The following is a 26656-nucleotide window of genomic DNA, read 5'->3' as shown; positions in this document are numbered from 1 at the left end:
GTTATTACTGCTTAATTAACACTCTTATAACGATCTTTTCATTTTCTTTAAAAACTACATCTTGCGGCTTTTAGACAATATACACTGAAATAAATTACAAGGCCATCCACACACCTACAACAAACAGACCAATTTAGTACATAAGATTAAAGCCACAAAATAAAAATACCTGTATTTAATCTTCAAAAAACTATCATTAAGGAGTTCAAAATATTAAAAATAAATAGTCAAATATAAGGCCCCCCTCTACAAACAGATAAGTTTTATTTATAGCATAGACTAAATCCACATGTCGACTAACACAAATTTCATACACAATACTATTGCCACCAAGAAAAGTTGAAAATATTTAAGTTCTGTCATTTAAAAATATCCATTACATAAATAAATAATCTTAATCGTCAAATTCTTACCATCGGCTTAAAGTCTATTGATTGGCGAATTAATTTTTCTTCACTTAAAGAATATCTTGCTTCTGATGTGATAGAATCTACAGGACCTTTGTCAACTTGATGCTTCATAGCTCGGAATAACATATATAAAGGTTCACCGGCACATTCTCGCAAAAATTTGTACAGAAGAAATGTGAACCAAGCAGATAGCATTTTTTCAGCCACGCTTTCAGTTCTAGAGGAAAAATAACAATTATAAAATAAGACAAAGAATGCCGAACTAAACGTTATTAATGTAAATATCAGCCGGCTTACATGGATTGATTACAAAAATCTCTTTGAAACATTCATAAGACTTTCTCTAAATGCAATTTATTTATACAGCCAAATTTTCTTAAATCTTAGAAATGATTGTTTAATTTCAGCACTTAAAAAGAAACTTAGTACTTCTTTCACTAAATTAATAATAGTAATAATAATAATAATAACAATAGGCCTATTATTTAGTGACCAGAAAAAAAATATGTTACAGAGAAAGTGAGATAATGAGCGAGCGGAAGATTAATGCATTCAAATCGAAATATGTATAATGCATTGAGAAATTTAATTAAACATAATAAATAGGACATTTAGTGTCCCCTACTGGTCGCAGGTCTTTTGTATTGCGTATTTTGGGTACCATAGCCTACGCTTGCGTAAAAAAGAATTAAGAATCTTAAATAAGCACGCAGCAGCAGTCGTAATTATAGCAAATTTGATAGTATTGAGAACCATCACTTAAAAAAAAAATCCACAGTCTCACATTTCAAACCAAACCGAGTAGATGTCTTTTTTATCACTTCCTTCCTTGAAAGCCAACTAATATTCCACGTTTTCAGGAGGAAATTTTAAAATACATACCTGCGTAAAAGTAGTTTTGGATGACTTTTACCTTCCATACATTTCTCAATCAACTCGGCTAGCAAAGTTTTCAAAATGTCCGTGCAATAATCCATCTTACTTTGCAACGTGACCATTATCAGGGAAGCAACATTAACCCTAGAAATTATTCTTCTATTATGCTTAGGTAATGATAAAAAAAAATAAATAATAAATAATAATAATAATAAAAAAAAATAATAATAATATGGTCTATCTTAAAATTGTGGATTGTCACAAAAGTTTTCATGCATGAAAATGAAGCTTGGAAATTATATCCCCCAAAATATAAACCTTCCCATACTACATACTGCAAGGGTGCAACCATATTGATGATTGATTCGGTTTCAAAGAGAAGAGCTCTGAAGCATCCTAATCTTTGCGAGGTTTACAATGAACCCACAAACTAGGAAAAGAAGCTTAACTCGATTGAAAGAAAAACTAATTTGTAAATAAAGTTAAAAAAACGTTTTAATTAGGATGATATAATATTCAGTTGTGCGCAAAAATACTTATTTGGACACTGCAATAATGAAGAATGTGTTCCAGAGCTGTTTTCAGCCCTTTTATCGAAAGTTTATTACTGGTATAAGTAATATTTTTTGCAACCATGCGTACTTTTAGTTAGCTGCATTACCTGGGGCAAATTATTTGGTATACCAACGTAGTAATTTACACTTACCTGTCCCTCATCGAAAAATATCGATTGCTTTCAAGTGTTCTTATGAAAAGCAGAAGAAATGTCTTGTTGAGAATAAGCTGGCCAAACAGTCTAAGACCTTTTTCTTTTCTCATCAGTTCTGGACGTTCCGATTGAAGTACAGCATGATCCTCAGTATTTGGAAACAGTATCTTCATTGCATACGTTCTATAATCCAAGAAAGGTATTCCTCCAGCCGTAAGATCGGCTGTTAAATCAGTCATTTCTGTTTGCAGTTCAGCAAATGCTAAAAAAATTAAAATAAATAAATAAATAGTATCACAAATGTATTTATTTGAAATAATTCTTGTGCAATCATTCACACGTTATTTTCTTGCTGTACTTCTAAACTTATAACATCGCCTACTACCTCAACCCCGATGAAATAAATATTAAATTAAAAAAATATAATTAAATTAAAACATTAATAAATAACAAATAACTAATACCCACTTCTAGTCAACTGTTTTTTTTAAAAAAAAATAATAATAATTAGGTAATACATTAAAACTTAAAAAAACTGCAAATACTACTAATTTTGATAACTAATATTGTTATTATTTAAATTTTATTATTAATTACTACTTTCTTTATAATGAGTTCTATTATTACTATTTTTTTTTTTTTTTATAATAATTATAAAATATATGTATACCTTCTTTGCATTCAGCAGCGACTCTAAGTTCCAGAATATCCATCTGTTCCTGCATGTTTTTAAGCACCCTATTTGATTCTGTAGATTTCCTTCGGTAAGCTATTAAAAATGCAACAAACACCAACAGTAGAAGTACTACACCAATGATGACTCCAAACAGCGCGGGTTTAGTCAGAGGTCCTGTCAGTTCGGCCGGTGATGCATAGCTCAGTTTACCAATCGTGAAAGTAAGATTGCCACCTACGGTTACCTGCAAAATAATTATTATTTTAGTATTATTAGCAAAATGTAGATAATCGTAAATCTATTGAAATATAAGAAACCCAACTAAAAATACTGTAAACATATTACGGTTGCAAACTCCACTTTTTTTATTCGGGGGTCCTCATAAAGTTTATGTCTTGTGAAAACCCAATGCCGAGAATTTTCAGATGGAAATGTCTTCTCTTAAGAGAGGTAAATGAAAGAAAAAGGTGGTCTTTTGAAGAATTTTTTCTTAATTATTTTAATCAAAACTTTAAGAACTGGCAGAATCATTGAATGTATTTTTAATGTCTACCATTTATTTATTTATTTATTAAATAATACGGTACATGTTGTTTAGTTGGTTTTTATTAAAATTATTTCTTTCTTTTCAGTAACTGAAATTGTGTAAACTTAACGTAACATTATAATTACTATTGAATATGTACTAATAATAAATTATTAATTTTTTAAATCAAACTATTTAATAGTTACTCACGACAACTTCAGGAAGTGAATTATCATCGGAATATCCCCGCTGATCATCTACTGGAGGTTGCTCAACTGGAGGTCTACAGGTGAGCTGCTGTCTGGATAGAGAAGTCACATTACAGTAGCTCGTCCCGATCTTAACTTCAACGTCCAGTTCTTGACATGCTCGATCAAGATGTTGGCCCTATAAGTATTAAAGCAATTCTGTACTGTAAGTTCTTTATTAGTTATTAGTTCTTTATTAACTCATTTTTTTTTTAATAATACATATTAGTATTTAAAATTTACAATTGGTTTATATTTTCTATATTCTCTATGCAGAGGGAACACGGAGGAGAAATGGAAAGGTGATTCAGCAGTTCAAATGCAACAAAAAATATTCTCTTCACTTTGGTCCGATTCTCAACAGTGTCCATGATATTTGCATTTGTAACTTTTCCGTCGATGTTCGCGTTTTCCACATATAAACTGTCTTAACTTTTCTATCCTTTATCCTACAACAAATCTGCTTACCCCAAACAAAAGAGCATTAAATATCCTATAAATTTGCTTAACCCAGAGCCTCAAAACGTTTCTTATAACCAATGAAATTTTTACTTTAATGTCTAGAAAATTCGTTCTTGATGACTTTCGTTAAAATTTTTAACAGTATTTTTTCAATGATTAATGAATCAAGGAGTCACCCAATTACAGAAAAAGTTGTGCATTTATTGAGCTTCAAGACTATATGGATTGTTTTTGTTTTTAATAAAACCCTACCCCGAACAGAGGGGTGTACATGCAGAAAACTGGGATTTTGCGTAACCGACTTTTCACTGATATCAAATTATTAATTTACTCGTATGTCAATTTTTGGAGAAGGAACAAAAAGAAAAGTAACCTCAATAAATGCTCTACTAAATGGTCATTTTAAGACTGCTTTTGCATTTTCAAAGGAAAAAAGTGAATTTCCACTGAGCAGTGAGCAGCAAGTCCCCCCCTGTTTGCTTATTTCTTATTTTTATTTATTTATTTCAATGTACAAACATATCAGAAACAACTTCATCGCTAAAGCTTGGTATTGTCGAGATTTTAGTGATAATACCAGGATTTTTTCTAGAAAAAATTCAGTACTTGGGGAGAGTACAGAAACGCCATCTCACAAATCGGGCCATACATTTTAATTTTGTTCAACACAGTTTTTTTCTCAATTTAGCAAATTTTGTTTCGGCGCTACAGAGTTACTCTGTCGGATAGCTTACGAAATATTTCGGTAAAAAAGTCAAGAAATGTCTCATTTATCTGGCAGGCTTTATGCCCAACTACTATTGAATTATTTTTGAAGCTTTCCTGAATTCGTTGACATTAAATAGTAAATTATTGATGTGACCAACCTCTCCAAATCTAAAATACATTTTAAGCAGCTAAAAAAATTTTAAAAGTTGCGGTTTTGTGATTTAATAGTTGAAAGTAATTCTATGTATCTTGTAATAAATCTGGAGGCTGTAGGTCCGAGTCTTTTATTTCTTCTCATTTTAGCTTTGCCTTAATTCTACTAAGAAACTACTCTTCAAATCATTCATTACTAAGATCTCCTATTTGTTATACTTCTGACTCGAAAATACTTCATTCGACTGAAGCGCATTAAACCTGTATGTATAAGTATTACCCTTGGAATTTCTTAAATATGCACAACTAATTAGCCTCTTACAATTTGAAGAAAATTTATTCTCTTATGAATTACTCACATTAATTGTAAGATAATCAGATTTATAATACTTTATCTCCTCATCAAAACGTTCGTATACTGGATTAGGATACAAAAGGAATGCGCCATGTTGAGCTGATAGATTTCTCACTCCGGTTACATTGTCCATGTTAAAACCAAACTCTAGTTGTATTGGATGTTCAGCGTCAATTTCAACATCAGGACCAATGTCAATTTTTGGGGACCAGCACAGCATACTCGTGTTTGCCAGAACAGAACAATTCTAGGGGGAAATAGTTTAAAATTACACCATGTATTTTGGTATTGTTTATTATATACAATTAAAAACAAACAATTAATTAAAAAATAAATAAAACATACCTTCGAATACATTTTGTTCTGATAGTAAACGTACATTTCTGGATGCTGAACACAGTTTAAGTTCTGTCCGGTCACTGATATCCTAATACCACCAGCCGGTATGCCTTTAGCAATCTTAATCTGCACAATAAGTCACATCATTAGTAAAGTATTAAAATTAGGAGCAGCATGGTTATTTTATCCGGGTGGGTTGTATGCATGGCGACACTCCAACTTTACAGTCAAATTTTATAAGAGAGACACCTGAGGCCAATACCAGCTAGAGGCTGCAATGCCAAAAAATAAATACGCAAATGGAGTTAAGTAAACTTGACTCCAGAATCACATTTACCTGTCCAGTAGTGACACCAGATTCTACAGATTCTATCGTCGGATCATCAACATATTCAAAAACCTCTTTGTCATACGTTCTATCACCTTTATCGAATTTCATTCTCAAGTAACCAGTGCGTTGCTTTTCCGAGGCGCTAGTTATACAATATGCTGTTGATGATTCAGTTCTGCAACAATCATCCCAAAATCAAAGCAAATTTAGAGAAGTTTGAGAAAAAGAAAGAAAAATAATCAGACTTCAATATCTATACACCATTCAATTTACCTCACAATACGGCATGGTAATTCATCAATAAAGGCCTGTATAGATGACCCAGCGTTCATATATCGTCCCATGATTTTTAATAAAGTTCCACCGGATTTCGGGCCAAAGCGTGGCCCTATGTCTTCTATAGATGGATCTACAAATTCATAACTCTGTTTTGAATTACCTCTGAAGTCTTCAACTTTTACTACCACGAGTCCGTTTCTTTCTTCTGGCGTGCCCGGGCCGTCAACTTTACACACAATCTGTGTGGTCTTTTGATAAAGATCTTCGTACGGTTCACAGGGAATGCCAGCAACACTCACTCCACCGTATATGTCCTTAAAAATAAAGATTAAGTAAATTATATTCCTGATGAATTTATTTATAAGATGCATAACTTTCATCATTTTTGCAAAAATTGGGAATTATAACGAGTCGTAAGCAGAACTGAAATAATCGTAAGCCAGTTAAAGAAATAATGAAATTGAATAAAGTGAAAGATAAAACAAAAACCTACTTTGAAAGTCTTGCCAAGATTAATGCCAGTGATAGTAATATTGGTGCCGCCTTCCCAAGGCCCCAACTGGGGTGAAAATGAAGTCACCTCTGGATTGGGGCAAGTCGTGTTTCTGTTTAGCCAAACTGCACCGCCATTGCGATCGCACTGTTCTTGAACTTCACAGCGGTCTGACGACTGACACCATCCACAGCCAAACTTTTCGCCCAGTGCAAGGCACATTCCACAATTATCTGCCATATCTCGACATCGGTAAATAACAACTGAAATAAATTTTTACAATTATAATTTACTTCGACCTTAATTTAACAATAATGATAGTTTTCGCCCAATACATTCAATCTTTCATTTCACTTACCGTGGATATTATCAGGATTGTCAAGAGGTTTAGAACCTCCCCAAATTACAGCGAAAGTTGCCGTAATATTGGGAGCTCTTGATGTATATGAAAATTCCATGGGTTCGCAGTAAATAATGTCGCCAAGTATGTTAGCATTAACACTAGTAACACGACCCTCAATATTAAACTGGCATACGAATCTTGTTTGCACAATAAATTGCTAAAACAAAAGCATTTCAAACATTTATTTAAATTGTTCAAAGTAATTAAAATGAAAAACGCCAAACAGAAATCAGAATACCCCGATAATGTGCACTTTGACGCGAAGACTTTTCTTGACTCCTGAAGCAACCAGAATTTCCGTTGAGCCACCAGTTGTAGCATTGATTGTAGGACAGAAGCCTGGCCCACTGCGATAGCTGGGACCGATTCTCTGCAAAATATATCTTGAATCAATTATTATGACTATGAAATCTAATATAGACCGCCTTGGAAACAGTAGTTAGCTGATAAAAAACCACATCCTTACAACATTTACTTATTACATTCGGTTCAAAGTTGTGACGTTCTTCTGGAAAAACATTTTAAAAGCACGTTTAGCAGGCGTATTAACTTGTTTGTAGTCCATATTTGACAGGGAACTTTTGGATTTTTTGACATCAATATACCCAAATTAGACTCTTCATTACAAATGAATAGTTGGCACATTGTGAATTAAAATAAATAAAATAGAAATATTTTAATATTAATTATACTAAGTCAAATATTACTCTTATTTTTAAGTAAGTAGAGTTTTATTTTTGGTTAGTTAAATTATTGTAAAGAGTTTGTTTTGCTTTTTCGACCCAAAAATGGGTTTTTACCCATGTTTGGCAATTATTCTGATATTTTTATTCTTATTTTTCTTACCTAAAGAAAATGTATCAGTTATTATACATATATAAAAGCACACTTACACTAACTCCTGTGACAAGAATATCATTGCGACAATTTTCAGCTGTATCGTGGGTGCAACGATGTCCATCCACACACCAATCACATGGAAACGCTGATGATACACATTGTGTACACGATACGTAAGTGTTACAATCAAAAAATGTAAAATTAGTCTCGACGAAATCCGGGCCAGAATTCATTCTTACTGAGAGTTTTGCGGTGAAATGATCTGTAAAAGCACAACTTTTGTCTTAAGTCAGCCATAAATAATTTCATTAAGATTATTTTCACAATCATTAGCGCTTTTTGCATAATGTTTAGCGCAGTACTTACGCTGCCCGGGAGGTATCGAGGGTAGTAAATCGGTCCTAGGTGTGGTGCAATTCACGCCAGAGGCACCGTTTGGCTTTCTCGTTGCCTTAGTTGTAAGAGTTTTATCCAGAGCAGTAAATGCGCAAAGAAACTGGCCGTTCAACGAAGGAAGATTCTCGATGACAAGGTCCAGCTAAACACACAAAAAGAAAAATTAAGTTTTAATGTTAACCTTAAAATCAAATGAATACGAACTCGATTATAGCCTACCGTTCTAGCAGTAGTTCTCTGCAACTGATTAGGAGAAACAGATGTGATGGTAGTGCACTTCCCACTCTTGTAAGATATCCAATAAAGTACATCCCGTCCCGCATCTTGACAATCACTTTTCAGGCTACATCTTGAACAAATATATAATGCTTAAATTTCAGAACTATCCGTTTGAAAATTAAAAAAAATTACTAGAATTTCGCTGGGAACATTTCAAAAGGACATTCGTAACTTTATTATCGACTAAGTATTCTTGTAATTAATGTACGGTTTGAATACACACGTATTGACAGCTCTAACAGACAAAAATGTGGAGGTGAACAATCACATGACTTTCAGCAATTCTCCAAATTCGGATTCAAATTGTTCAGTATTTCTCAATTCCCAAGATGCAACCTAATTGTAATTTATTATTTCAACTTCGGCGAAATTATTATGTAATGAATTTATTGATAAAAATGACATTCTTCGGTTTGGAAGCTTTACTTTAAACTGAAGTCGAAAACTCATTCGGCGGTAACATCATTGTATGAAGATCGCCAACTTATTAGAGTATTAAAAATGATTTTCAACATCGTTATGCATTGAATTCAGACATAATTAAGTTGCATGTGAGTTTGTGAAATTTAGAACACCTACACTGTATTTTAAGCCATGAAAGAACGAGGCATTTAAAAGTGTGTGGAATGCACTTCTGATTAAATCCTATCAGGTGTTAAGCTTATCAAAAACTGTTAAGACCAATTTCTAAAGCGTAAGTCACGAAAGTACGCTATTTTAAATTGTACGTCAGGATGCGCCACTAAACATTTCTATGAAATATAATTTGTTGGCTTCATTATTAGTTAAATTTACTATCATTTTACTTAGTCTAGAGAAATTCCTAGAACCTATAAATGAGTTTTCCCTTTACATCCGCTCAATCGAGTTTGACTAAAACCTTATTCCCGGATTTCACCTGGTAGCACCATAACTAAATGTCAAAGTTGAATTTTCTACTATTTTCTGTCTTTGAGCAATCTGAATGCACAAAGAGGATTTCTAAAAATAAGTTATAAATAACTAAAACGTGCGTTTCCGATGAAAAATCAAATTCAGAAATCTGTATTAAAATGATTCCTCTTACTAAGTTAAAGACCAAATAAAAAGCATTACTTTACTTAAAATTTGACAAAGTTTTTAATAAAAAAAAATTACTTGTTTTCCAAAGAACACCAGCCACAGTAGGGATCCTTAGCACCTAGACAGTCCAGACAAGTCTTGTACACGCTACAGTCTTGCACCTTTACTTTCGCTACCTGAAATTAAGAACATATTTATATGTTTTTTTCAAAGACGACATTGCATAACACGTAACGTCTCCAAGAAACCAGTTCCAGAAAGTACATTACAGTACAGAAGTACACTAAAAATAAAAATAAAATTGTCTAGAAAATTTAAAGAACTATAATATTGTACCTGTTTTTCAGTCATCACATAAAGGTGCATAACTTGTGAATCAAAATGGAGATCTGCATTCACTGGAGAGTTCTCCTTCACAAGATCGTTTCCATACTCAATTGCAGAAGTTGAACTTTCAACAACGACCTATTAAATATACTAGGATTATTCGACTTGTTTGTAATTTAATTTTATTAGAGACATTTTTTATTAAAAAGGCAGAGATTTGATCATGTTTTTTGTATACTCGACCGGTTTCGGAATTTCATCATTATCAGAGTTTAATTTATCAGTATTGCTGAAATCACTAATATTATTCAGCACCGTGAACCTAACCAAACGTAGACTATACGTATATATTATTTAGAAAATACTTGCTTTATGACAAAATATTCATTAACTCTCCAACATATGAATAGAAAACAAGAATCCATCAGTTGTCTGTAATCCAAACATAATTAGAGAATTCTCTAACCTAAAAATTGGACGTAAGATTAAATTAAGATTAGATTCCGTGAAGGTTAGCTTGTCAAACTATTCCACTGCGACCCAGAGTTTGTGGTGGCACCTACAAGATGCAGCACTTTCCCGGCCTGATTGTTTGATAAGAAGTACAAATCTAAAGAAGGACTCCTGAAAAAAGCTTGAAGGGACGAATTTTAAGTGCAGAACCCTCAGCCATATGAACCCTTAACAATGACCGGAAATTCTCAATGCGTGAGGTTAAACCTACAAAATCTGTTATAGTCAGGCACAAGCGACGCATGTATTTGCTCATTGCTCCATCTTCTTTCAAGAGGCCTACGAATGGGCTTTCTGGCCTTGTCAACGACGCAGTAAACTTACACGAGTGGCTACTTTTTCGTTTCTGGCCGGAGATTTTCACCATTGCTATGGCAATCTGTCTTTTGCCATAGCTTTTTTGTCCGCAATATGCAGAATTTTCCATCGCCGTGAAGGCTCAGCTCCTTTGTGAATACCATGGGGCCAGGCAAATTGCCGTCTGATTACGCTTTTGTCCTCAACGACTCTTTACACCCAGGCAATATGTACCAACACTCAACAGAATATCAACCCAAGAAGTCTTTCTTCTGAAGTTACCATTTTAGGATTTGATAGCCAGTAAACCTGAATGTCTGAGAGAACTATGTCAAATGATCTCCAGCATCATTTATTAAAACTGGCCCTGTCTGATTTGCCAGTTTTCTATGCAATTTCTTTTTCTTCATGAGGTTGGTTACATATATTTAAAAGAGCAAATTAGGCATTATAATTAAGTAAATTCAGACGTCATTCCTTAAAATATGTATATATACTCGAATGGGTATGACCTTAATCATTCATAATTTGCTGTTATCAGTTTCAAGTAAAAAAAAATATTCAATCCAGTGTTGGCAACCATTTCTAGAAATGTACGGCTAAAATTTGAATGATATTACGCCCAGGCATTGATCGTAAATAAAACAAAAATTAAATTTTATAAAAAAAACTTGCGATGAGCAGAAAGGAGAGGTGCTCTTCAAGTTAAGATTTTTCACAAGGGCGTTGCTTTCACATCACTGACCTAAGGGTTTTTTTTCACAAGTTTTTGACACTTCTAATACTGTATACTTAGGAAAAAATAGCCAGCAGTCCATGAAATAAATCTTCGAAACAAAGCGGAATTTACTTGAGAAGAAAGCATGAAATATTGAAGTACCACATTTGTGGTCGAAAAGTTAAATCGGCTGAATAAAAATAAATAAACTAATAAAATTCAACAATACCAACAATGATGGTAATAATAATAATAATAATAATAATAATAATAATAATAATAATATATAATAATATAATATAATAATAAGGGAAGGGATTAGCTATGTGGTTAGCATACTGGACTCCCACGCGGAGGTCCCGGGTTCGAATCCAGCTGCTGACCCTTAGATTTTTTCTTCCTAGGAGCTTCTTACAGCTCACTGTCCGGTGATGGACAGTGTTGTCTGTAAAGAGAGAACACTGTCCGGAGGCCGGCAGTGCACTGGAAAAAGCTCCGGGCGCCAATAACCATAGATGTTGACGCGCCTTAAATCATAAAAAAAAAAAAAAATAATAATAATAATAATAATAATAATATAATTAGTGATAATTAATTCATACTTCTGTCGGAGAGAAAGGCAGCAAATTAGGAGAAAACACATACCCGTGACAATACATACGCTACTACAAAACGTTCGTTTACTCACAAGACCTAAACCGAATATACATAAAATTAAAAACGACTAGTTTTTATTTTAGTTAAGGCGCATCAATAATCACCTTTTTGAGACGTCCATTACTCGTACCAAGGAAGACAACAGTGTAATCGCCGGTGGAAGTCGCAGCCACTGCGGTCAAATGTTGATTGACTAGTAGTACTGGAACAGCAGTCATTGGTGTCTCTCCACCAAGCGGAGTATTCACATCCAAACCGCAAAAATCCTCTCCTATTGTCTGCAGTTTCTGTAACAGAAAACAAAAAAATTGATGTAAATAACATGACTTTCTCTACTAATTTAATCTTATATGGACTCAGGTCCTCCATAAGTACGTGAAGAGTGCACTTAGTACTTAGTCCACCCGCGGCTCTTTGTGCTCCCCGTTAATAACAGCTCACATTAGACCAGTTATATTAAAGAACGCCAGGGTAGAGACTTCCACTCATAGTATAGAGCCCAGGATTACAGGCACCAAACATTAGGAATTGTTTTGCGAGTGTAATGCGCACATTGCAAGGAAATGGGACGAAGTTTCGTCCTCCTAACCAAACTAAAACAGCTGTCCCACAGCTACTTCCTTCCTATGTAGATGCTGCTTAAGGAGACAGACCCCTGTAACTAGGGCAGTAATCTTTTAATGGTGCCATTAACATTAAGATGTTGGACACAACCTGAAATGGCAAAGATTTCAGCTTGGGAACATGACGCCGAACCCTTCATGTAGACACATGCCCCAAACTGGAACTGGAGCCATGCGTCTATACCACGACCTTATATTTGTGACTTTCTCTTACTACAATAATCTTTTTTCTTTTTTTTTTTTTTTTGTAAACATATTTTAAATAAGAATGTTTGGTATATCTCACTAGTTATATCTTAAATTGATAGAAAAGTATGGATTCACTTTTAAGACACTATGAAAATACTTGAACCTACTATTATAATTTATGCTATTTCAAACTTGCGGATAACAAATTATTCAAATTTAGAGTTCTAGAACATTACTTCTTTCGCTCTTTAGATACTACGAAAAGCAATGGAACTGTACAAGTGACTGAATTGGTTCTTTAGAGGGATGATTAAGATTCCCTGAGAACCACACCGTAAAAATAAATTTTCTTTGAAAAATTGCATCAATTGTACCATATTGATGCAATTTTTCTTTTTCCTCCAAAAAAAACAACGAGATAAAGGCTAAAACATGTTTTGCATATCTAATATAAAGTGCTTCATAGAAAGATGATACAGGGCTTTTGTTGCATTACTCTCTAAAATCCTCAATGAAATAAATTTAAAATTTGTATATTTTTTTATTTTTAAGTATTAATTTGTGAAATTTAAATAAATAAATAAATCTCAAAAAAATTGGAATAAAAATAGAAAGAAACAATAAAAGAAAACATAATGCAGCTATTAAAAAAAATAAAAATCGGATAATAAATTAGAGTTTTATTTTTGAATCAAAATTTATAAATGTAGTAACTTTGTTTCTAATTCCACTATTTTCTAAAACAAAATCATTTTGATTCCTCCGTACCTTAAACTTAGATAAACAATTAAAAAAACGGTACGTCTCTTATTCTTCAGAAAAAAAGTTGCTCATTGACACAAAGTTAGCTATGTGCTTGAATAAGCACTGTAATGCAAATTATTTAATTTTATTGTTCCATTCTGCGACAATAAATTTTACACAACTACTACCATTAATACTCCTTATCCAGTGATGTACCCAAATAAATTAATCGAAATAATCGTACTGTATCTCACAGTGTTAGGAAAAGAAAATAATTCTAGAAGATTTAAGAATTTAAGAATTTTTTTTTTTTGGTGGTGGGAGGAGAGTTTTAAAAAATGGGGGGTGAAGTTGATCGCCTGTTCGTGGTGCCCCCTGCGTAATCTAAACGATCAACAATGCACCAACCTGAATGGGTCTGGACCATCAGACCGTCTCAAGGAAGTAGGAGTTTAAAACTCTGAAGGTGCTCCCGGGTAAGTGCAGAGGCCTAAAGGAGGCCATCCCTCCATTACACTATAGGACAGTGAGCCAATCTTCCACATCTTCGAAATCAAACGGATCAGAAGAAACAACCATTATACGGCAAGGTAGATAAGGTGGGGACTAAGAAATAATTATTCCCTGACAAATATTGTTTGAAAAAATAGACTAGTTTCAGTGTTTCACTGTTTTTGGAGGTCACAACATCAACATTACAATTCCAATAGCACTTTTTTTTAAAATTAAAATTTAAAAAATGTACATAATTGAAAAAAAAAAATTATAGAAAGTTATTAAACTCTTATATCAACTGAATAAGGTATTTTTGTAAAGAAATAGTGAAATTTTTTAGAGCCTTTGAACTGTTTCATTAGTACAGAAATATTTTTATGATTATAATAACGTAACCAGGAACAAGAAGTTTGCAATTATTCAGCGTTTTTGAGAAATTTAAAATAAGGTTAAATTTTAAATAAAACTTCTAATAAATGATAGTGACATAAAGGCATGGAGGATGCCCCACTGAGATAATCTACATTTAAACAGAAGTAGAGAAGAACTAGTCGTAGATTAAGTAATGTAGAGGAAGAATTGATTTAAAATGGTGATTCCATTGTATAATGCAACAAAGCCATCGTCCATTCTCACAATGTAAGTCTATTCTAGGGTAGCTATCACTAGATAGGACACATACAAATACACTGAGTTAATATTACACATGGATCTATTTATTTAGTTATTATACTGTCCAGAATTGTCTAATCCTTTCTATTGATAACTTCCTCCTAGCAAGTTGCATCATACCATGCACTCAACTATGTCATTGCCTGCACTATGGCAACCTTGAACTTCAACGTTTTTGACAGTAGAATTTCATACTTAGATTTAAAGTATGCTACAATTGATTAAAACAATTGCCTTCAAATCATCCCTCTGTAAAGTACAAACTAGTACTCTTAAGTTGATAACCTATCTTGGTTGATAAGGCTTGGTTTATCCTCCCGGTTGCCATGTTTCCTGAAGAAGTAGTTAGTTCTAATAATATTTGGCAGACTTTTGTTTTTTATTCAAGCCTGAAGATTCTCAACTTAAGACCCCTGCTGCGGTTTAACAATTGCTAGAGGTTTGGATTACTATATTCAAGGTGGAGAGGTTAGCCTTGAATTGAAGTGAGTAATAACAATATTATGACATTGATAAGAAAGTAAGTTGTAAAAGAAAAAGGTGACTAAAAATAACCACTTCTATTCCTTCATATTACTCACGTACAAGTGCTTATAACCTCGCATTAATTACTCATATAAAAATTATTTCATTTGAGTAACGTAAAAGCTAGTAATATTTAATTTTAAAACATTGATGTCGATTAGCAACAAATCCATTGGATATCAACTTTCCCAGAGAATGTTTCCAGTAAAGATTGATTATATTAGATACTATGAGAGAGACGGTTAGTCAGCCTACACAACCATAATCCCAAGGGGTCTAATGTGGCATCCCCCTAGTTCAGAGGCAGAGACCTGTTTACTGCATTTGTAGAAGTCAGGGGAAAGACTCTAGGGTAAAATTTGGAAGATGAATCTTCATTTCTGAAGAGCCGTACACTCAACCATACCTATTTCTTATTGAAGTTGCAGATTTCTGAATGCTTGCCTTGCGACATGGAAAGCATTTAATTCTATGCTCTTCTCTACGTGGCAATGCACACCGCCAATAAGGAAGTGAATTAATACTTGTTATGGAGTCATTTCGAAAAAACCTTTAAACAAAAATCTATTCGTAATATGGGACTTTAAGCGTGTACAGATCAGACCAAAACCATACTGTCGGTAACTGAAGGAATCAAATTTCAACTTACTGTTTTTTCTGATGGATGAGAAAAAGAAAAGAAAATTTCAACTAAAAAGTACAAATCAGCCGACATCTCAACGGACTTAAGAGTTGTAACATGTTAGATGAGTAGTTTTGCTTATGTTTGAGAAGTTGCCTGAGGTGATTCTGGCTGGGCTGGTTTGATGGACTTGTCAGCAAGTTTAGACACAAGCTTGTTCGGAAATATAATTACTAAACTAATTTGAAGAGAGAAATTTTAACGCCCAATACTATGCCAGTATTTTGCTGAATCAGATAGAAACCTTAAATATTTTTTTTATTTTGTCTAACTCTACCGAACATGCTAATTTTTCAATTGAAATATCCGTCTTGAAGTCCTCTAAGTCCGAAGAAATGGTTTTTATTAATTTCCGTCTATGTGTGTGAGTTAGGTGTATGAGCAGTGAATTCTAAAAAACGAAAATAAAAATTTTATCATGCTAATGACTGAAATAATTGGGACCCTTTTTTTGTTTTTCTCGAAAATAGCTGCTGCTACGATGTCTCTTACTTCTTATATAGGGGTTGAGAGGTGGGCACATTTGAACAGAATTTACATTTTCTGTTCACAGAGTGCACCAGAATCTGTATTATTGAACCTTTTTATTTTGTTTTCTACAACTTTTAAGTATCCTGAACAGATCTATATCAATAAACAGTTGGTACTTTACATACATGTCTCTATTTTTTTAATTTATAATTGTGTGTCAAATGTTAATATCTGCCCCACTGGTGGGACAGCTTTGTTCCTGAATCTTACCTTCTATCAGATATTTCTTTCACTATTACATTTCTTTCTCTTTTTAAACCACTGAAATCTAGTTCGGAGATGTTGTACCCGAAGTGATGGGTTTAGGAAGTTTGAACAAAAATATTCGGTTTGTTGCGCTTCTTAATGTAGGTTCAGGCCACTTTCCCCTTCTCTGCAGAAAAAAAAAAGTCACAAACTTGCAGGTCGGTAGGGCACATTTTAACTGTGATGTCACAGTTATGTCCTCACTGGGTGGATCTGGGGTTCCAGATCTTCTGCTAGGAAGATTTCCTAACAGAGTTTAGGCATTTAGCAGGATTTGAAAGAGATGTACACTCTTCTTAGAAATCTCCTTAACTTTTTAATTTGGGTTCAATTTTTAAATAAAAATGAAGGGGCTTTGCTTGCGGGGTTGCACGGGGAATAGGGAATATAATACCTGACTACCGGCTCTCCTCTATTTCTATTACTTTACTGGAGAGATGGTACCCTTTGATCCTGGCAAGCCATCCTTAGAACATCTAAGGAAAGCATCAGGGGCGTGCAAAGTGTAGAGCCTAGCTAGTTACTAGGCCCATACATTGTCTAGAATCCTCTTGGGGAGCTTTATTCTGGATGTTTTAGAGGGAGAAGAGTGGCTCCAGGATGTAGTTATCCCTAACAGCCGACTATGACGACTCCTCCGCAACTTCCTCAGGATGCCTAGGAGAGTTTTTTTAATTTCAATTAGGCCATCATGGGCCAAATTAAAGAAAGCAGCGTAGAATACCTTAACAATGAAAAAAACATTAAAGAAAATCGACGAATTAAAAAAGAGATTATTTCCTAAAACCTAACCTTTCCCTTGAACATAAATTAAATCAATATTCATGTCACTGTCCTCGTGATGGACAGCGTTGTCTGTAACAAGAGAACACTGTCCGGAGGCCGGCAGAGCTCTGAAAAAAGTTACGGGCGCCAGAAACCTCACGTGTTGACGCGCTTTAAATCATATATATTTATATTCATGTCAAATAAATGTTTATATCAATTTTAATTACTATCGGAAGGATGTAGATGCGCACATCTATCTATGTATATATGTTTGAAACTACATCTTTATCTATCTATCAACCATGCTTACGGAAAGTTTACAGTAAAAAGGCATAAAATGCTGGATACAAACACCAAAAAATCATACGATTGACAAAAAAACCTAAAACAGAATAAATTAACACAGCTCGTAATTCACTAAATTTGTTTTTTTTTCGCTCATAAAATTTGTTATTTAAATTAGGTGTTACATGAAAATATAAACAGTTCACAAAGCCAGTGCATAGCAAACAACTTGCGAGTGTACATGAGATTGATTGACATGGGCCAGTACATGTCCCAACGACTCCCTCATTAACCGACATTTTGAACTCTACTGTGACAACGAATATGGTGACAAACTCACAAAGTTTATTCTGCCAACCGATTTCAATGTAAAAATTCAGGTAAAAAAATTTGGCCCTAGTATTCAAAAAAGTTGCTTCTATATTTCAGAGGGGGAAAAATCTATCTAGAACTTAGAAAAACAGGAGAAGGCTTCAACTAATACCCAGAGGAATTTCAATCGAAGTTTCAAATTCTGGAGGAAAGTGTTTTTACGAATCATAACATCTTTCAAAGCTGTATAGTTAGATTAAACTAGGGCGGCCTCAAGGCCTACGCCACTGCGACCCCTTTGGATCTATTGTGGCTCCCCTCACTCTAAAGCTCACCCTCCAGACCTGTCCTTTTAAACAGACTCTTGATGCTGGAGAGTGGCTCTTGGGTAATGCTCACAGGCCTTGGTTTTCCCTCCCCGAGAAGTAACATCCTTAGCCATACGAGCCCCTCGCACTGACACAATACGTGCAGAGCCGTTTCCTCCTCTTCCTGACAGAACCTGCAAAGGCTATCATCAGCCAGGCCCATGCGATGCATGTGTTTTTTGAGCCTGCAGTGGCCAGTTAATAGGCCTACAATCATCCTTATAGCCCCACGCGGCCTTGACGGATTAATTCTGCAGTCAGCCTCGGCGAATAGCCTTTAATGAACTCCTTCGCCTGTCACTGCCCAGTGGTGGCGAGCCACCACTCCTGAGACCTACTCTGCACCCATAAGTTAATGACCGCAGTCTTCACACACTTCGGAATCCCAAAACAGGGCTCCAAGCCAACGAAGTGTCCCGTGTAAATCTGCTGCTTCGTTTCCCTTATGTCCTGAATGACCAGGTACCCAAACCAGAAAGACCTTATTTTGGTCACTAATTTCCTTCAGTGCACCCAGACAGTCCCAAACCAGTCTTGAGTTGATCTGGTAGGAACTAATAGCTCGTAGAGCAGCCTGACTATCCGAGAAAATCACGACCACAGAATTAATAATTCCTCGCCCATTAATCTCGGCAGCACAGAACCTAATTGCAGCTAGCTCAGCCTGAAAAACTTTAGCTAGTTTGCCTAGGCTAACCGAAAACCCACATTTCGGCTTTACCCCGTACACTCCCGCTCGCACACCCTCCTCTGTCTTGGAGCCATCTGTGTACCACATTGAATCTCCCACCACTGGGGGTCCACGTCTCCAAGCCTCCCGGTCTCCAAAACAGACTTTGAAAGGCTAGGCGAAGTTATATTTGGGAGTCATAGAATCCGAAGGCAGGCCCAAAATAGGATCGGCCTCCAGCTCCTCATATAACTCTTGATATGCTCCTTCGTGCCTGACAGTAATAGGAGCTTGTTCAAAGCTGTATGAAACAAACTTTCAATTTTACTATGAAACCAAAAGTTAGTTGCAGCTCATTGTGAATTATGCAACAGTCTTGTGTACTTCGATTACTGCGAAATCCTTACTTTTGAGCGCGAATTATAAGACCCCCCCCTCCCTCTGAATTTAGCTTTAAACTTCATTCATGTCTTTAAAGCGAGCCCCTTAGAAGCTATTTGAGTTTCTCTAACAATTTGGCGAATTTTATTATTTTTCTTCACATATTTTATCAAGGCAACCAATTCCGAGGTTGCGGAAAATTGAGACACAGCTAAACAAACTACGAGAAATGTAGAATAAATGAATGAATTATTCAATCCAAAGGCCACGGACCACTCAAGATCAATAAGAAGCAACAAGATCGCATACTCCATACCAAGAACAATGTGAAATAATAAAAAAAAAATGCAAAACCTAAGGAAATAATAAACTTTAGGCAAACGAAGAAAAATAATAATAATAATTAAAATATTTCCAACGGTCTATTTCGTTAATGAAACCAACTTTCTACTAACAATTTCCCTGCCAAATTACGTAATATAGATAATATCATAATTATACTAAATATGCCAATTGCTAACCTATTAACCTACTTCGGTAATAGCGTAACCTTACCTTTTTATACACCTAAAAACTGGGTAATGAACCAAAAGGTTATTATAATGTTCTGAGATTTAGATTTATAGCTGTCATGGTTTTTTATTTTCAAGTCTTTTAAAGATTTACGGGCGTGGATTTCAATGCTACAAATGTTGTAACATTTATTTAGGGTTTCTATTCCTGGTAAATATCTAAAACATTCATCTCGTAACAACACTGTGTTTGTATGTTTAATCGCATAGAAGGACCCAGAGATGGAAATAAAATTAACGTGAACTCTCTCGCATGACCTTCCTTACAGAGCTATTTTTGAATAAATAATTTACAGCAAACTTGTTACTATAAACTGAATGTTTATTGGCATCAATATTTATAAAATTTAGCTGTAATAAATGCTGCTCAAGAGCACTGTATCTCCCTACCTCCAGATAAAAGTGATAAGGCTAAATGCACTTAGTGCAATCTTTTCCAAATTTTCGGTAAGTCGGTCCAATTTCTTGTGTGTATATTAATTGTTGCACCTCTCTCTACAATTTTATAACAGTTTAATTTTATAATAGTACTCTAGCAAATACTGTAGCAATACGAGGTCTGTAAATTAAGTAATGAGACTGATTTTTTTAAATTTTTTTATTCAAAAAGAATTACAATTCTATATTGTCACCTTCAAAATAACTTCCTTCTGAAGCCACACGGCGCTGGAGACGTTTCTTCCACTCCTCATAGCAGTGCTCGAACTCCGATACTGGAATAGCCTTCAGCTGGTCGGTTACAACCGTTTGAATGTTTTCGAAAGGTGCCTTGACTTTTTGGATTCAATTGAAAATGACCCCACATTTTCTCTCAACTCGTATTATCCCACTCAAAAACAGCGAGTTAGTGTTTTAAACTGCACTTTACTTTTTTAACTATCGCTGAGTGTTTAGATGCTACCAGAAGCAATATCGTTGAAAGATGGTACAGGACGTGGCTTGTAGTAGGTTCCCATCACACTAAGAGATACGCTTGACACGCAAATTGAAGCTGCCCAACCCGAATCGCCTATATATTACTAAAAAGCGTTAAAGTAATTGTCATCGTCGTCGCTAGGCCAAAGAAGTTTTACTGAGAAAGTGAGAAGGCACCTGCAAGGACAAATATTGGGGCTGTCCTCCATGACCAAACCTGACAAGAACTGTAGCGCGCTTTAGATCCTTCGCTGGCTTACGACCAGTATCATGGAACTGGTGTATAGGTGATTTGCCGGTTTCGAGTTTGAAGAATATTGCGAAATAGGAGAAGTTCCACTTTATTGTGAGGTTCTTTATTTTTTTGGGGGTTTTTATATTTATAATAAAGATTAGCACCATTAAACGACTAAAATTTTTTTGGCCATTCAATTATTAATAATTTATTTCAGAAGCCATTTTGATTAATTCCGCGCGATAATGTGAATCGTTGCAATAATTTAACTCAAATTCAGTAGCAGGCGCTGAATAATAACGATAAATTTATTTTAATGTATATTATAAAGGGAATTTTAATCAACAATGTACATTATTTCATCGCATTTCTCTACTTTTTTTCTGTTTTATAAAGTTAATCGAGTTGTGCAGTGAACAGCTCAATTGATGCTTCTATTGTAACAACGGCCAAACATCCCACATACGCACCAGTTTTTTGTTAATTTAATTTCTCTACTAGTGAAATTAAATTTCTCGGAGTTACAGAAAATATAATTACTGTATGCGAAAATGGTTCACATAATTTGACTATTATTCTCTTTCCTGGCCTTTAATAAGACGACTAGACATTTCATGTAAAGGCTCAATATTAACCGGTTTTATGTTTAATTTTCAACTGACAGTAGACAACAGAAGGATTTCATATCTTTTTCTGGTAACATACGTCACTTGCAGATATAATTTTTGAACGAAGTGTTTTACTGAGAAACTACTATTAAGGCCATTCTGAGGTAGCCCAAAAATATCACTTCGGTGCAGTTTTAATATTTAGTTAATGAGATAAAGAGTTGGAAAACTAAAAGAATCACTTCGGTGCAGTTTTAATATTTAGCTAATGAGATAAAGAGTTGGAAAACTAAAAAGTATCACTTCGGTGCGGTTTTAATATTTAGTTAATGAGATAAAGAGTTGGAAAACTAAAAAGTATCACTTCGGTGCAGTTTTAATATTTAGTTAATGAGATAAAGAGTTGGAAAACTAAAAAGTATCACTTCGGTGCAGTTTTAATATTTAGCTAATGAGATAAAGAGTTGGAAAACTAAAAAGTATCACTTCGGTGCGGTTTTAATATTTAGTTAATGAGATAAAGAGTTGGAAAACTAAAAAGTATCACTTCGGTGCAGTTTTAATATTTAGTTAATGAGATAAAGAGTTGGAAAACTAAAAAGTATCACTTCGGTGCAGTTTTAATATTTAGTTAATGAGATAAAGAGTTGGAAAACTAAAAAGTATCACTTCGGTGCAGTTTTAATATTTAGTTAATGAGATAAAGAGTTGGAAAACTAAAAAGTATCACTTCGGTGCGGTTTTAATATTTAGTTAATGAGATAAAGAGTTGGAAAACTAAAAAGTATCACTTCCGTGCAGTTTTAATACTTAGTTAATGAGATATGTCAAAGTGTTGGAAAACTAAAAGAATCACTTCGGTGCAGTTTTAATACTTAGTTAATGAGATATGTCAGTGTTGGAAAACTAAAAGAATCACTTCGGTGCAGTTTTAATATTTAGTTAATGAGATAAAGAGTTGGAAAAAATGTCAAGTTAAAACGTGCAGAAATGCAGTGTAAAAGTCGGAATGTTTCATACTAGGTTCTTTTTTCTTACGCCAATACTAACACTTTACTCACTAGTGTGAAATATATATTTTGTGACGTAGCAATAACAAAAATCCCCCAGTAAGAGTTTGCATGTGCTTATAAGTTGCTAAACAGATTAATAGAGTAGATAAGGCGGCCCCCCAACTGCTAATTCCACTGTATATGATTCGTGCACTGAGCAACAATTATTAATATGTCGATGTTGAACAATATTGAATCAACGGGCCAAGTCTGGTGAGCATGTCTGGGACGGCTACTTCAATTATTTTTATTTTTACTTTTTATTATAAGTTGTTTGCTTCCGTCCATGGCTTAAATTAACCACAGTAAGCAGTTTGTATTGTTTACAATTTATTTTATCGTAACACATGCGTTTAATATAAATACGCTTTCTCGGCAGCGAAAACTGGTCTTTAATCATCTTTTTTTTTTTAGGTTTCTCTCACTAAATTTCTTGTTTTTCATTTATTAAGGGGAGATATAGTCCCACTATTTCGATAAAGTTTCTTAATTATTGGGTTGGCAACTAAGTGATTGCGGATTTTAAATAAGAAGGAAAATTCAAAATTTTTGCTTAAAAATATAACTTTATTCAATTAAGCATTTTTCGTTTTTGTCGATGACCTTTTGCCATATTTCAGGCAGTGTCATAATTCCATGTTCAGAAAACTTCTGATTTTTGCCAGCAAAAAACGAATTAATTGTGATTTTACATCATCAGCATCATTAAAAATTTTACGATTTAAGAAGATCTGCATGGAACGAAATAAATGGTAATCTGAAGGCGCAAGGTCTGGGCTATATGGTGGATGTGACAACACATCCCAATCTAGTTCCAATAATCTTTGGTGGGTGACCAAAGATGTGTGGGGCTTTCATGCTAGAAAACAACACCCTTACGGTTTGCTAATTCTGGCCGCTTTTCTTGAACTTCATCGCTCAGTTTGGCGAGTTGTTCAACGTAGACGCTTGAATTAATCGTTTTGTTTCTTGGTAAAAGTTCAAAGTGACAGTATAATCTTTTTTAGTTGAATCTCAGCTTTTGGTGACGTCTGGGCTGGTTCATTTTGCATCATGCACGACCTTTTCGGATTAACCTTATTATAAACTAATCTCTTTTCGTCGCTAGTAATCAGTCGTTTCGGAAATAGATCAATTTCGTTGTGTTTCAGAAGCGAATCGCAGACGCTAATGCGTTGCGTCAAATGAATTTCCTTAAGCTGATGAGGGATCCGTAAATCGTGTTTCTTGACGTAGCCAAGTGGTTTTAATTTTTTTTTTAATGCATGTACGCGATACATTGAGCTTCTCTGCAATCTCACGAGTTGTGCTATGACGATCTGAATCAAAAATAGTCTTGATATGGGACTCATCAACTTCAACTGGACAGCCAGATCGTTGCGCATTTTTCAGTGAAAAATCACCAGAAAGAAATTAGGCAAACCAATTTTGACACTGCCTTTCTTTCAAGGCTTCATGCCGATATACGGCACATTACGTCTTATGTGCTTGCGATGCGTTCTGGCCTTTTCGGAAATAATATAATAAAATTTGTCTGAAATGCGCGTCTAGTTCCATTTTTAAATTGGATAAAAAGGAAACTAAATGACTTATCGATAAATTTTTTTTTACTAAATTAAAGGCGAAAGTCCTAACAACAAGAAAACAATCTAGCTTAGATGCTTTGATCACGTAAACAAAACAAAAGAATGTGCTAAAACCATCTATTGACAAAATCCGCAATGACTTAGTTGCCACCCCATTACTTTCCCTTACTCTACGGTAGTGAGAGAAAGTAATGTAGTCGTGCAAAATTTTGAGTTTTTTGCACGGAAATATCCGTTTTTTTGGTGTGTGCGGATTCATATCCTCCATAACTCAAAAACAGAAAAACTGCAGAAGGTTGAACATTGAAATTTCGCTCAAATGCTAACACAGGATGCCGCAATAAGGTTTTGGTCTACCGAAAGTATTACTGCAGCTAAATCAGCCACTGTTCGTATTTCTACTTCCCAAAAAAATATAAATTTATTTTCTATATAAATTTTATGGTAGTATTCGCGAATATATCCAGAAAAATGTAGTTTTTAAACCAGTCAAAACAATAGCCGCCAATTTGGAGCGGGTTATCGATAGCGATACACTCCCAGTTCTATTTTGAGATACTTATATAAGATATATATCTCTAGGGACCGGTTTGTACAAATAATTAGCACTATTAAGGCTTCTCCCCAGGAAGGTTGACATTCTTAAACTCAAAACACAACACACAGGTATGAACGTTTGGATGATTTTTCTCTTTTGCAATTCAAAAAGTATCAATTCAATCCTTTTTCTTCAGACTTCAAATTTTTAAGTACATTGTGCTGTAAACTACAGTAGTCAAAAAAAGTATTCATACACTAAGTTTATTTTACTTTATCTACTGAACTTATGTTTCTAGGATGACTATTTCTTCAGCACTGAAATCGAAGATAGTAACAATGAATTTAATGCTCTCATTTTCTTTTATAAACATAAAGAATTGGTTAAAAAGCAGAAAAATAATTTATTGGATGCAAAATAAGTATTCATACACTCAGTCTGAATGTTATAATTAAGGAACGGATTTTTATGTATTTAAAAATGCCAAATATTTAATTAAAATATGCATTTATTTTCATCAATTATTTGGAAAATATGTGATTTTCTTAAAATATTTTCTGGAATATTTAAGTAAAATGGACATTTTTTTTTATGAAAATGGATTTTTTGGGGGGGGGCAAGTTATAATTATTTATACAAGAAAAGAATATTTTTACAATTTATAATAATTTATTAGGAACAAAATAATTTGTTTTTACAAGTTATAATGATTTATACAACAAAGAACATTTTTACTATTTATAAAAAGATGTGTTAAATTTTCAATTTTGAAAACTTCACTCTTCGAAATTGTTTGCAACCACATGAAATTTCAAATGTTGGAACGTAAAGTGACGACGATCTGGGCGTAAGATGGACTTGTAACGACTAAAAGATCGTTCAACATCTACAGATGTTATAGGTGCCTTGCTGAAAGAAGTTATCTCGTTGGTTGTAAAGGGTACACGATGTTCTGAGGTGACTTCTGTTCCACTGATAATATCAGAAATCTGGCAGATGGTCTCCCACCCTTTGTTCTTGCTCAGTACTTCCACCAGTTTTGATCTAATCAGATCTCCCTTACTCCCAGGTATTCCTTCCACCTTTTCGATGACTTTTTTAACGTTGGACACGTTTTCTGTCAGTCGAACATTTTGGGACTCAAGTTGGGTAATGGCTTGTGCAAGAAATACGCAATTGTCAGAAATGAATGCAAGGTCGTTCCTTAAATTAGGTTTCTCGAATAAAGACTTGGCTGTAATTATCGCTACTGCTTCGTCTTCGAGATGTGAAAGGACATTCTTGATTTTATTGTAGTTTTCATAGTAATACTGAGCTGCTTCCAGCCAAGTACCCCATCTTGTCAATATTGGTTCTGGTGGAAGGCACAAGTCTGGATTGAGATCTTTTAGCATTTTAATGCGACTTGGTGCTTTTAAGAACACTTTTTTAACCACTGTGATTCACAGCCCTACAGTCTGTGGTTCACAGTTCCTGTCAACCACCTCCCAATTATGAAAATATGCCCAAAATGAAAAATATGTACATATTTTGATTAAATATGTAGAAATATTTATTTATTTTAATCAAATATGTATAAATATGCGATAACATCCAAATATG

At 34.3% G+C, this 26656-nt stretch overlaps 1 protein-coding gene across 4 annotated transcripts in view; it reads right to left on the bottom strand.

Moving 5' to 3' along the window:
• The window catches only part of PlexA (plexin A), a 94584-nt gene that overhangs the window by 5293 nt on the left and 62635 nt on the right, over positions 1-26656 (bottom strand). For all 4 annotated transcript variants that reach the window (XM_074138557.1, XM_074138556.1, XM_074138558.1 and 1 more), the window contains 18 exons: positions 12162-12344; positions 9882-10010; positions 9621-9721; positions 8424-8553; positions 8175-8346; positions 7862-8070; positions 7207-7338; positions 6924-7125; positions 6566-6828; positions 6067-6386; positions 5800-5968; positions 5469-5588; positions 5128-5370; positions 3408-3584; positions 2666-2915; positions 1993-2257; positions 1293-1430; positions 414-627 (listed from right to left, as the gene is read on the bottom strand). In XM_074138557.1, coding sequence (XP_073994658.1) covers positions 414-627; positions 1293-1430; positions 1993-2257; positions 2666-2915; positions 3408-3584; positions 5128-5370; positions 5469-5588; positions 5800-5968; positions 6067-6386; positions 6566-6828; positions 6924-7125; positions 7207-7338; positions 7862-8070; positions 8175-8346; positions 8424-8553; positions 9621-9721; positions 9882-10010; positions 12162-12344 — 3417 coding nt within the window. The remainder of the gene's footprint in view (positions 1-413; positions 628-1292; positions 1431-1992; positions 2258-2665; positions 2916-3407; positions 3585-5127; positions 5371-5468; positions 5589-5799; positions 5969-6066; positions 6387-6565; positions 6829-6923; positions 7126-7206; positions 7339-7861; positions 8071-8174; positions 8347-8423; positions 8554-9620; positions 9722-9881; positions 10011-12161; positions 12345-26656) is intronic.

Source organism: Rhodnius prolixus, unplaced genomic scaffold, assembly GCF_049639745.1.
Source record: "Rhodnius prolixus isolate KJV_2025 unplaced genomic scaffold, Rpr scaffold_11, whole genome shotgun sequence".
NCBI classification, from domain to species: domain Eukaryota; kingdom Metazoa; phylum Arthropoda; class Insecta; order Hemiptera; family Reduviidae; genus Rhodnius; species Rhodnius prolixus.
This window is presented reverse-complemented; position numbering and strand designations above follow the sequence as displayed.